The sequence below is a fragment of the Macaca fascicularis genome, chromosome 1 (genome assembly GCF_037993035.2).
Source record: "Macaca fascicularis isolate 582-1 chromosome 1, T2T-MFA8v1.1".
Classification (NCBI taxonomy): domain Eukaryota; kingdom Metazoa; phylum Chordata; class Mammalia; order Primates; family Cercopithecidae; genus Macaca; species Macaca fascicularis.
In genome coordinates, this window is record NC_088375.1 from 194,631,256 (window position 1) to 194,642,064 (window position 10,809).

General features: G+C 44.8%; 1 protein-coding gene across 2 annotated transcripts; it reads right to left on the reverse strand.

Annotated features, from left to right (window-relative positions):
* Positions 1-230: 230 nt before the first annotated feature.
* TMCO2 (transmembrane and coiled-coil domains 2) lies at positions 231-9,870 on the reverse strand. 2 transcript variants are annotated; one of them, XR_006692761.3, is made up of 2 exons: positions 7,936-9,870; positions 231-645 (listed from the first exon to the last, which is right to left on the reverse strand). XR_006692761.3 is itself a non-coding variant. In XM_005543841.5 (2 exons), exons 1-2 carry the CDS (start codon positions 4,541-4,543, stop codon positions 328-330), a joined length of 549 nt encoding a protein of 182 aa, XP_005543898.2. In that variant the 5' UTR covers positions 4,544-4,640; the 3' UTR covers positions 231-327. The 2 variants fall into 2 exon arrangements, 1 of the variants encoding a protein (XP_005543898.2); XM_005543841.5 differs by lacking the exon at positions 7,936-9,870 and adding an exon at positions 4,313-4,640.
* Between the last annotated feature and the right edge of the window lie 939 nt (positions 9,871-10,809).

Here is a 10,809-nt window from a genome sequence, read left to right on the forward strand (position 1 = left end):
AGTCTAACCTTGTCGTCATGGACCTCAAGGCCATACACCTGACCACCCTCCCTTCTCTTTCTACAGCCTTAGATTCCAGCTCAGCTATCCTCTCCCCTCTATGGCAGCTTATGGTCTCCAGCCTGCTGAGTGTACACCACAATCCTAGAGACATTTTAAACTACCACTGTATCCCACTTTACCCCACCATACATACAAGTAGAGTTCAGCGCTACTAAATAGAGAGCCAGTTTTTGCAGGGTAATTTCAATAGAGTTCTCTATCTTTATTGATACGCCACTGCACACATGAGGGAAACGGTGCTTTTCTGGAAAAGATTGGAGTCCATCACATTTCAAATGGGGAAGTAAACCCTGATGTGGGCAAGGGACTCTGGCAGTCAGAGCAGCTGCAGTAGGGCTCAGAGGAACAATCCCTCTTCGTGGCAGGTTTTTGAGCAATGATTATCCCTTCTAGGTCCTTCACTTTGTTTTCCACTGTCAGAAGTTTTTTCAAAATTTTCTCTTGCAGACCCAAGGACAGGAAGATATTATTATTGTCTTGAATTCGGAGACCACTTCCTTCTGGGTTGGCTAGCAAAGCCTGAAAAATAGCTGAGCCCTTCTTGTAAAGTTTGTAGAGTGTGATTATAAACAACAACGTTTTCTAAAATGGAACAACAGAAGTTGAATGTTAGTTGCTACAGTTTACTATCTATAAGAGAAAAACAAAACAAAAATGTAATACTAACAATAATTCCTCATTCCAATAACAAGTCTCCCATTTAGCAAAGTATTTTCACATCTGTTTCATCTTTTGATTTTCACTGCAAACCACAGGTAGGCAGGTCAGGCAGGACTATTATTTGCATTTAATCAAGATTGTAATCATAGATAACCATTTTCTGAATGTGTGGAAGTTACTTTGCCTATGCATGACCTATTTATGCAGAAAAAACAGAACTGGATAACTATATACCTTCCAGTTTGAACTCTGTCATTGACCAAGGTTATATATTGGAAGTGGTAGAGCCAGGACAACAATCCAGAAATTTACACCTCCAAGTACACTTTAGGACATAGTAGTCTGAAAAACTGGATTTCTTGGTCATAGAAAAGGTTCTTAAAATATACTAGGAGATGGCCAGGCGCGGTGGCTCAAGCCTGTAATCCCAGCACTTTGGGAGGCTGAGACGGGCGGATCACGAGGTCAGATCGAGACCATCCTGGCTAACACGGTGAAACCCCGTCTCTACTAAAAAGAATACAAAAAACTAGCCGGGCGCGGTGGCGGGTGCCTGTAGTCCCAGCTGCTCGGGAGGCTGAGGCAGGAGAATGACGTGAACCTGGGAGGCGGAGCTTGCAGTGAGCCCAGATTGCGCCACTGCACTCCAGCCTGGGTGACAGAGCAAGACTCTGTCTCAAAAAAAAAAAAAAAATATATATATATATATATATACTAGGAGAGATCTGGGTACAATGGCACACACATGTAGTCCCAGCTACTAGGAAGGGTGAGGTGAGAGGATCACTTGAGCCCAGGAGTAGTGTGCTATGATGGCACCTGTGAATGGCTACTGCACTCCAGCCTGGGCAACATAGCCAGACCCTGTCTCTTAAACAAATTTTATATATATATTTTATTTATATAAAATAAATTTTAGGTGTGAACCACTGCATCCAGCACTTTGAGAGGCTGAGATGGGAGGATTGCTTGAGGCCAGGAGTTAAAGACCAGCCTGAGCAACATAGCGAATGTAGCGAGACCCTGTCTTTACAAAAAAGTTTTAAAAATTAGCCAAGCCTGGTGGTGCAGGCCTATGGTTCCAGCTGCTCAGGAGGCTGAGGCAGGAGGATCACCTGAGACCAGGAGTTTGAGGCTGCAGTGAGCTATGATGACACCACTGCACTCTAGCCTGGGTGACAGAGCAAGACACTGTCTCTAAAACATAAAAAAGAAATTTAAAAAAAAAAAGCATATGCCAGGCACGGTGACTCATGCCTGTAATCCTAGCACTTTGCGAGGGCGACGTGGGCGGATCACCTGAGGTCAGGAGTTCAAGACCAGCCTGGCCAACATGGTGAAACCCGGTCTCTACTTAAAATACAAAAAATTAGCTGGGCATGGTGGTACGCGCCTGTAATCCCAGCTACTCAGGAGGCTGAGGCAGGAAAATTGCTTGAACCTGGGAGGCAAAGGTTGCAGTGATCCGAGATCGCGCCATTGCACTCCAGACTGGGGGACAAGAGCGAGACTTCATCTCAAAATAAATAAATGAAAAATAAATGCATATGTATAGGACAGATTCTTGCTAGGATAAGAAAAAAAATCATCTTGTTCCTTATAACAACTAGCACCCCTTTTTTTTTTTTTTTTGAGACAGAGTCTCTGTCGCCTAGGCTGGAGTACAGTGGTGCGATCTTGGCTCACTGCAACCTCCACCTCCCGGGTTCAAGCAGTTCTCTTGCCTCAGCCTCCTGAGTAGCTGGGACTACAGGCATGTGCCACCACCAGGCCCGGCTAATTTTTGTATTTTAAGTAGAGATGGGGTTTCACCGTAGCACCACTTATTGCATATATGTGCTAAGATTTATATATATGGCCGGGCGCGGTGGCTCAAGCCTGTAATCCCAGCACTTTGGGAGGCTGAGACGGTGGATCACAAGGTCGGGAGATCGAGACCATCCTGGTTAACATGGTGAAACCCCGTCTCTACTAAAAAATACAAAAAACTAGCCGGGCGAGGTGGCGGCCGCCTGTAGTCCCAGCTACTCGGGAGGCTGAGGCAGGAGAATGGCGTAAACCCGGGAGACAGAGCTTGCAGTGAGCTGAGATCCGGCCACTGCACTCCAGCCTGGGTGACAGAGCGAGACTCCGTCTAAAAAAAAAAAAAAAAAAAAAAAAAAGATTTATATATATAATATCTCCTGTAATCCTCACAATACACATATATATGCGTGCGCATGCGCAAACACACATACACACACATTCCTGTTCAAGATTTAGGCCATTTGGTTTACATTAAATGAGATTTTGGAGAAGAACTGAATTTCAAATCCTAAAAATTCAGTTCAAACTCCAATTTTGCCAGCTCTTACAAACTATGTGAACCTGGGTGGGTGATAATCAAGTTCTCTCATCTACAAAATGGAGAAAATAATATCTGCCCTGACTACTATGCAGGATTGTGATGGTTTAAAATAGAAAGGACCTGTGACCATAATTACTAAACAATAGTGACATATGAAAATAAGTAAATGGCCGGGCGCGGTGGCTCAAGCCTGTAATCCCAGCACTTTGGGAGGCCGAGACGGGCGGATCACGAGGTCAGGAGATCGAGACCATCCTGGCTAACACCGTGAAACCCCGTCTCTACTAAAAATACAAAAAACTAGCCGGGCGAGGTGGCGGGCGCCTGTAGTCCCAGCTACTCCGGAGGCTGAGGCAGGAGAATGGCGTGAACCCGGGAGGCGGAGCTTGCAGTGAGCTGAGATCCGGCCACTGCACTCCAGCCCGGGCTACAGAGCAAGACTCCGTCTCAAAAAAAAAAAAAAAAAAAAAAAAGAAAATAAGTAAATGCTAAAAAATGATCCAGTAACAACTTCTCTCTGCATTTATCAAGTAAACTTGCCACTCTAAGAAAGCCGTTTTAAAAGCCTGTCACCCTAAGTTTCCACTAAACCTCAGTGCACCTCAGTTTCTTCACTTGTCATGTGAAAATAACCTCTGTCCATTTCATGGAATTTTTGAGATTCTCAAAGCATTCGACTATATTGTATGTCAACTATTATTACTGATGACTACACAGATGTAAAATCCTGTCTTTCACAATCCCAGTCAGTTAAATTCTTACTCCCCAAAGAGCTCCTATATACTTATGGAGCCTTATTTTGTTAAAACACAATAATGAGCATATTGTGATGACTTCATACATATGCCTTCTTATCAGTTACAGAACAATGGCATAGGAAGAAAGGCCATACTCATGATCCTAGCTATACTTTGTTGCCTATTCTATAAACATAGTAGCACTCAAAGATGAATAAATGATCAAAACATTTTGAGGGTAAGGCCGTCTTTTCAGGTTACAAACATATTTGGTCTATTTTATTACAGAAGACAAGCCAAAGACCCATTGTGAGAAAGAGCATTTTTATGCCCAAAGCCTAATTGATGGAGGTTTTCAAGGATAACCTACTTTCTGCCAACTTAAGAGACAAAGGTTTGCCTTGGTACATCTGCGTGATCTTTAAACTGGTGGCAGCAATATGGGAGAGAACTAATCAAATTTCAATTTATAACTATAGAAATGTTTGTAACAAAAAAGTATAACCTGAATTGACCGAATACTTCGTTTCCATAAGGCATATATTCCTATTGCCAACAAAATCAAGAAAGAAATCCTCAAGATGATTTGCACAGCCGGAGCAAGATTATCTAATAGTCCCAAATTTGTTTGCTGAGGTGCACTAGTCTCTCCCAAAAAACTTGCTTGTATCCAATTCCATACTGTGCTCAGAGAATCTAAGAGGTTGTCCCAGTTAGAAAACGAAGATGTTGACATTTTAATAAGTAGCAGCTCCAGGAACTACATGTGCAGAAGCTTCAGGAATCTAGATATCAGTTAGGGGTAGTGGCATGGCAGCCTACATGTTCTGGAGCCATTGTGAGCTGTGCTTTGTGATGTCACTGTTCCAAAGGTCAGCTTGCTTCCCACTCACCCAACCAGTGAATCTTACTCAAAACCACCCATGCACTGGCCTGGGTTTTCAGTTCATTCATATTACTTTATCTGATCTTTGGCTAGTTCTGGCTCTAGCAAAGTGCTGTCCAGTACAACTTTCTGCAATAATGAAAATGTTCTTTATCTGCCATGTCCAATATGGTAACCACTAGTTAATGCTGAAATGTGAATAGTGCAGCAGAGATGGAATTTTGCATTTTAACTAAATGTGGCCAGGCACGGTGGCTCACGCTTGTAATCCCAGCACTTTGGGAGGCCGAGGCAGGTGGATCACTTGAGCCCAGGAGTTCAAGACCAACCTGGCCAACAAGGTGAAATGCTGTCTCTACTAAACATACAAAAATTAGCCTGACATGGTAGTGCACACCTGTAGTCCCAGCTACTTGGGAGGCTGAAGCAGGAGAATCACTTAAACCTGGGAGGCAGAGGTTACAGTGAGCTGATGTTGTGCTCCAGCCTTGGTGACAGAATGAGACTCCATCTAAAAAAAAAGTTAAATAGCCACATGTGGCTAGTGGCTTCTCTCTTATTTAGTGTAGATCTACATTTCCAACAATTCATCACATGGACAGCAGCTGTTGCAGCTATTTTCACATAATAAAAAAAAGCTGAGGTGTATTGAGGTTGAATGGAAAGGTGAGGAGGTAGGATTTTTTATTTTTATTTTTTTTAAGCTGGAGTGCAGTGGCATGATCTTAGCTCCCTGCAACCTGTGCCTCCTAGGTTCAAGCGATTCTCCTGCCTCAGCCTCCTGAGTAGCTGGGATTACAGGCTTGCGCCACCACGCCTGGCTAATTTGTTGTATTTTTAGTAGAGATGGGGTTTCACCATGTTGGCCAGGCTGGTCTGGAATTCCTGACCTCAAGTGATCCACCCACCTCAGCCTCCCAAAGTGCAGGGATTACAGGCATGAGCCACCACACCCAGCAAGGAAATAGGATATAAACAGGGCTTTTTTTTTTTTTTTCTGAGACGGAGTCTTGGAGTCTCACCTTGTCGCCTGGGCTGGAGTGCAGTGGCGCAATCTCAGCTCACTGCAACCTCTGCCTCCTGGGTTCAAGTGATTCTCCTGGCTCAGCCTCCTTAGTAGCTGGGATTACAGTCACCCGCCACCACGCCTGGCTAATTTTTTAATTTTTAGTAGAGATGGGGTTTCACCATGTTGATTAGGCTGGTCTTGAACTCTTGACCGCATGATCCACCTGCCTCGGCCTCCCACAGTGCTGGGATTACAGGCATGAACCACCATGCCTGGCCTTCAGTTCACCTTTAATAGTGGCATCCACCCACTCATCTGTCAGTCACTTCTACTCAGTAGTCGCATCATGCCCTATTAGGACTTACTGACTTATGCAATGCCTACTTTCAAGCCTTTGATAAATTCTTTTTTTTTGAGACAGAGTCTCGCTCTGTTGCCCAAGCTGGAGTGCAGTGGTGCGATCTTGGCTCACTGCAACCTCTGCCTCCTGGGTTCAAACTATTCTCCTGCCTCAGCCTCTTGAGTGGCTGGGACTAGGCACGCGCCACACCTGGCTAATCTCTGCATTTTTAGTAGAAACGGGGTTTCACCATGTTGGCCAGGCTGGTCTCAAATTCCTGATCTCAGGTGATCCTCCTACCTTGCCCTCCTAAAATGCTGGGATTACAGGCATGAGAAATAGCACCTAGTCAGCCTTTGATAAATTCTTACAGGTTTTTCATTGCCTTTTTTTTTTTTTTTTTTTTTTTGAGACGGAGTCTCGCTCTGTCGCCCAGCCCAGGCTGGAGTGCAGTGGCGCGATCTCGGCTCACTGCAAGCTCCGCCTCCCGGGTTCACGCCATTCTCCTGCCTCAGCCTCCCGAGTAGCTGGGACTACAGGCGCCCACAACCGCGCCCGGCTAATTTTTTTGTAATTTTTAGTAGAGACGGGGTTTCACCGTGGTCTCGATCTCCTGACCTTGTGATCCGCCCGCCTCGGCCTCCCAAAGTGCTGGGATTACAGGCGTGAGCCACCGCGCCCGGCCTTTTCATTGCCTTTCAAACAAAATCCAAAATCTGTAACATGGCTAACAGGGCACTAAAATGCCTGGTCCCTGTTTGCGTACCAAGTCTTCTCTTCCTCTGCCATTTGTTCTTTCAACTCCAGCTATAGTAGTCTTATCAATGTCACCAACACACCAAGCTGTTGAACCACAAAGCCTTGGCACATAATTGGATTACGATTACTCGAATTCTTTGCCTGGCTTCCCCCTCCTCCCCCAGGTTGGAGTTCAGTGCCTATTCACAGGTGCGATTATTGCACACTACAGCCTCTAACTCCTGGGCTCAAGTGATCCTCCCACCTCAGCCTCTCGAGTAGCTGGCACTACAGGTTATTGCCTGGCTAACTTCTATTGATTCTTTAGGTTTCAGTTTAAACATTATCCTCAATGAAGCCTTTGCTGTCCTTTTTTGGTCCACTTCTCACAAGCCCCTCCATTCCCTCTGTTTAAAAATAAAAGCACTTTTACTTATTTGTACTGTTTTAATGTCTGTCTTCCCTATTGGATTTTTTTTTTGAGGGGGGGAGGTTGATGGGGTACAGGGTCTCACTCTGTTGCCCACGCTGGAGTGCAGTGGCCTGATCTCAGCTCACTGCAACCTCTGCTTCCTGGATTCAAGCAGTTCTCCTGCCTCAGCCTCCCTAGTAGCTGGGATTACAGGCGCGCACGCCACCATGGCCCAGCTAATTTTTGTATTTTTACTAGAGACAGGGTTTCACCATGTTGACCAGGCTGGTCTCAAACTCCTGACTTCAAATATCCACCTGCCTCTGCCTCCCAAAGTGCTGGGATTACAGACATGAGTCACCACACCCAGTCCCCTGTTGGATTCTTAAATCTCTATGATGCAGGGAAGAGTCTTGTTCAACACTTACCACCCAGGGGCTAGCAGATGGTATATGCTTTCTAAATATTTGGCTTCTTAACCATTTAGATAGCTTTCCTATGCCTCTGGTCCTTTTTTTTTCAGGCTATACCTGCCAAATACATGTTGACAGATTTTTAAATCTCTTGCCTATCCTGGTTACCTTCCCCAGAGTGAATCAAACCTCCAAATGCAGTCTGTCACAGAAACCACTCCTGCAGGAGTAGACCAAGGTCACAGAGGGATAGGCCACTCTTTCTAGACACAGTTCTACATAATAGGCTATAAAATCAGTAGTATAAAGCCAGGAGGTATCACAGTTTACCTTGGGGTAGGAGGTGAGGAGGAGCAACGTTTCTGAGTTTTAGAAGTTTCTGGCCAGGTGCAGTGGTTCATGCTTGCAATTCCAGCACTTTGGGAGGCTGGGGTGGGAGAACTGCTTGGGCTCAGGAGTTCAAGATCAGCCTGGGCAACTTAATGAGATCTCGTCTCAAAAAATAGCAAAAACGAGTAAGTAAAAGTTTCTTTCAGAAAACTTGCCTTTTTTGTAGTTTTCATGTTATTCACAGAAAAAAATATGCACCAGTTTCCCATCTCTATATTCAAAAATGAAGAAATGTCAACACCATGACTGTGGAGTTTGAGTTGAATAACCTGGCTTTCACCTACACTTCAAATTGTATTTCCCACTATTCACCTTCACACTCACTCACATTACAGAACTGTGGTATTTTTGGTACTTCAAATACCACCTGCAACTTTCCATCTGTTATTCCTTTATACTAAATGTCCCTCTCTGACATTCTTCCCGTCAGAAGAGATTGGAAACTGGGCTCCATCTCTATTTGTGCCAGCCAGGCAAGATGCTTCATCTCAAGTACTTTGTCAAATAAGGATAATAACAGCACCTACTTCATTGGATTATGAAAATTCAACAAGATAATTTTATGTAAAATGCGAAAAAGCATAACTACCCTGAATTCTCACAGTATTTCCCACTTCCAGGCCAGTGCTTCTAGAACTTTTCTGTGCCTAAGAATCACCTGGAGATCTTACTAACACGCACATTTGGGTCCAGTAGGTCTAGAGTAGGGCCTGAAATTATGCATTTTTATTAATAACAATATCCTAGGTGATGCCCATACTGCTGGCCCACTACCACACTTTAAGTAACAATGTTATGAGAAACTCCAGCCCTCCCTTCACCTTGTGAAAGCTTCTTGATGGCCCTGACAACTTTACTTTTTTTCCTCGTCTCCCATTGCACCTGGAATTGTATCTTTTTAAATATGTGTACTTAAATATTTGGTGAATGACTATGTCTTAGGCAGTTCAGCTCAGTAGGCCATTTGGGACTGAGAAAGGATAGATTGAGCATGGAATACCCCGAGGAAGGCTAATAAAAAACTTTCTTCTCCACAGTTCCTTACCCTTTTTCATACATGGGCTCATGAAAATGGGAAAAACACTGAAGCAAGAGAATTCTGGGTAAAGGCAACAATAGAAGCGTCTGGAAGTCTTCATACCTACTCACCATTTGGAGGCACTCTTGAACTGAAAAAGCTTTGAAAACAAAGTCAGTGCTTTCAGGTCTGTGCCAGGGTTGGGACAAATTCCAGAGATATCAAGTTAAAATGATTACTACAAGCTAAAAAAAAATAACCCTTTGCCCTGTATTATATAGTCATTCATGCTGGTTTAAACATGAAAGTCTTTTCTTTTTTTTTGAAACGGAGTCTCGCTCAGTTGCCCAGACTGGAGTGCAATGGCACGATCTCAGCTCACTGCAACTTCCACCTCCAGGGTCCAAGCGATTCTCCTGCCTCAGCCTCCTGAGTAGCTGGGATTACAGGCATCTGCCACCACACCTAGCTAATTTTTGTATTTTTAGTAGAGATGGGGTTTCTCCATGTTGGTCAGGCTGGTCTCAAACTCCTGACCTCAGGTGACCTACCCGCCTCGGCCTCCCAAAGTGCCAGGATTACAGGTGCGAGCCACCACACCCAGCCAAAAGTATTTAATACAGATCAAATGATGCAAGCTGCTCTAACTGGGACAGACAGTGATCTTAGGATCAATTACTTAGGCTTGTACTTGAACTATTTTATTTATTTTTGAGACAGTCTCGCTCCATCACCCAGGCTAAAGTGCAGTGGTGTGATCTCGGCTCACTGCAGCATCCACCTCACGGGTTCAAGCGATTCTCCTGCCTCAGCCTCCCGAGTAGCTGAGACTACAGGCGTGTGCCATCATGCCCAGCTAATTTTTTGTATTTTCAGTAGAGACGGGGTTTCACTGTGTTAGCCAGTTTGCTCTTGACCTCCCGACCTCATGATCTGCCCACCTCAGCCTCCCAAAGTGCTGGGATTACAGGCGTGAGCCACCGCGCCCGGCCTAATTGGGCTCTTAAAATCTGGGTTTAGTTTCACTGTGAATGGCCTCACTTGGTCCTTCCAGGGGCTACAAGTTTTTTGTGGTTGAATGGATATAGTTCAGTCTTAGATAAATTAGTAGCTTTTTCTTATTCTGGGCTAACCATCTCTCTAGTATGAGGAATTTTTACTAGGCCTACAGGTGCTTCTCATGCTCAAATCACAAAAAGGGACCTTTCACCTATACCCCCTCCCTTCGTAAGTGAGGAAATCAAGTCGCTGAAGAATTAGCTGGATTCCAAAGAAACAATAGTGGTCTCAGTCTCTAAGATCCTCGTTTCTGCCACTTCTTTCAACAGTCTTACTCAGATCATTCCGATTCCTCAGAATCCTCTGTTACCTATTGGGAGCTGAGACAAGAAATGACTTGGTTATGGGGGTGCTTTAGACTCAGGGTGAGGTGACAGAATGAAATTCCTGAAGAGCTGACAAAACAAGAAAACAAGGTTTAAGGGTCAGAGAAAAGGTCTTGAAAATCTAACCACAATAGGCTGGGCACGGTGGCTCAAGCCTGTAATCCCAGCACTTTGGGAGGCCGAGGTGGGTGGATCACGAGGTCAGGAGTTCAAGACCAGCCTGGCCAAGATGGTGAAACCCTGTTTCTACTAAAAACACAAAAAATTAGCCAGGCGTGGTGGCACACACCTGTAATCCCAGCTACTCCGGAGGCTGAGGCAGAGAATTGCTTAAACCTGGAGGGGCGGAGGTTGCAGTGAGCCGAGATCGCGCCACTATACTCCAGCCTGGGCGACAGAGCAAGACTCAAT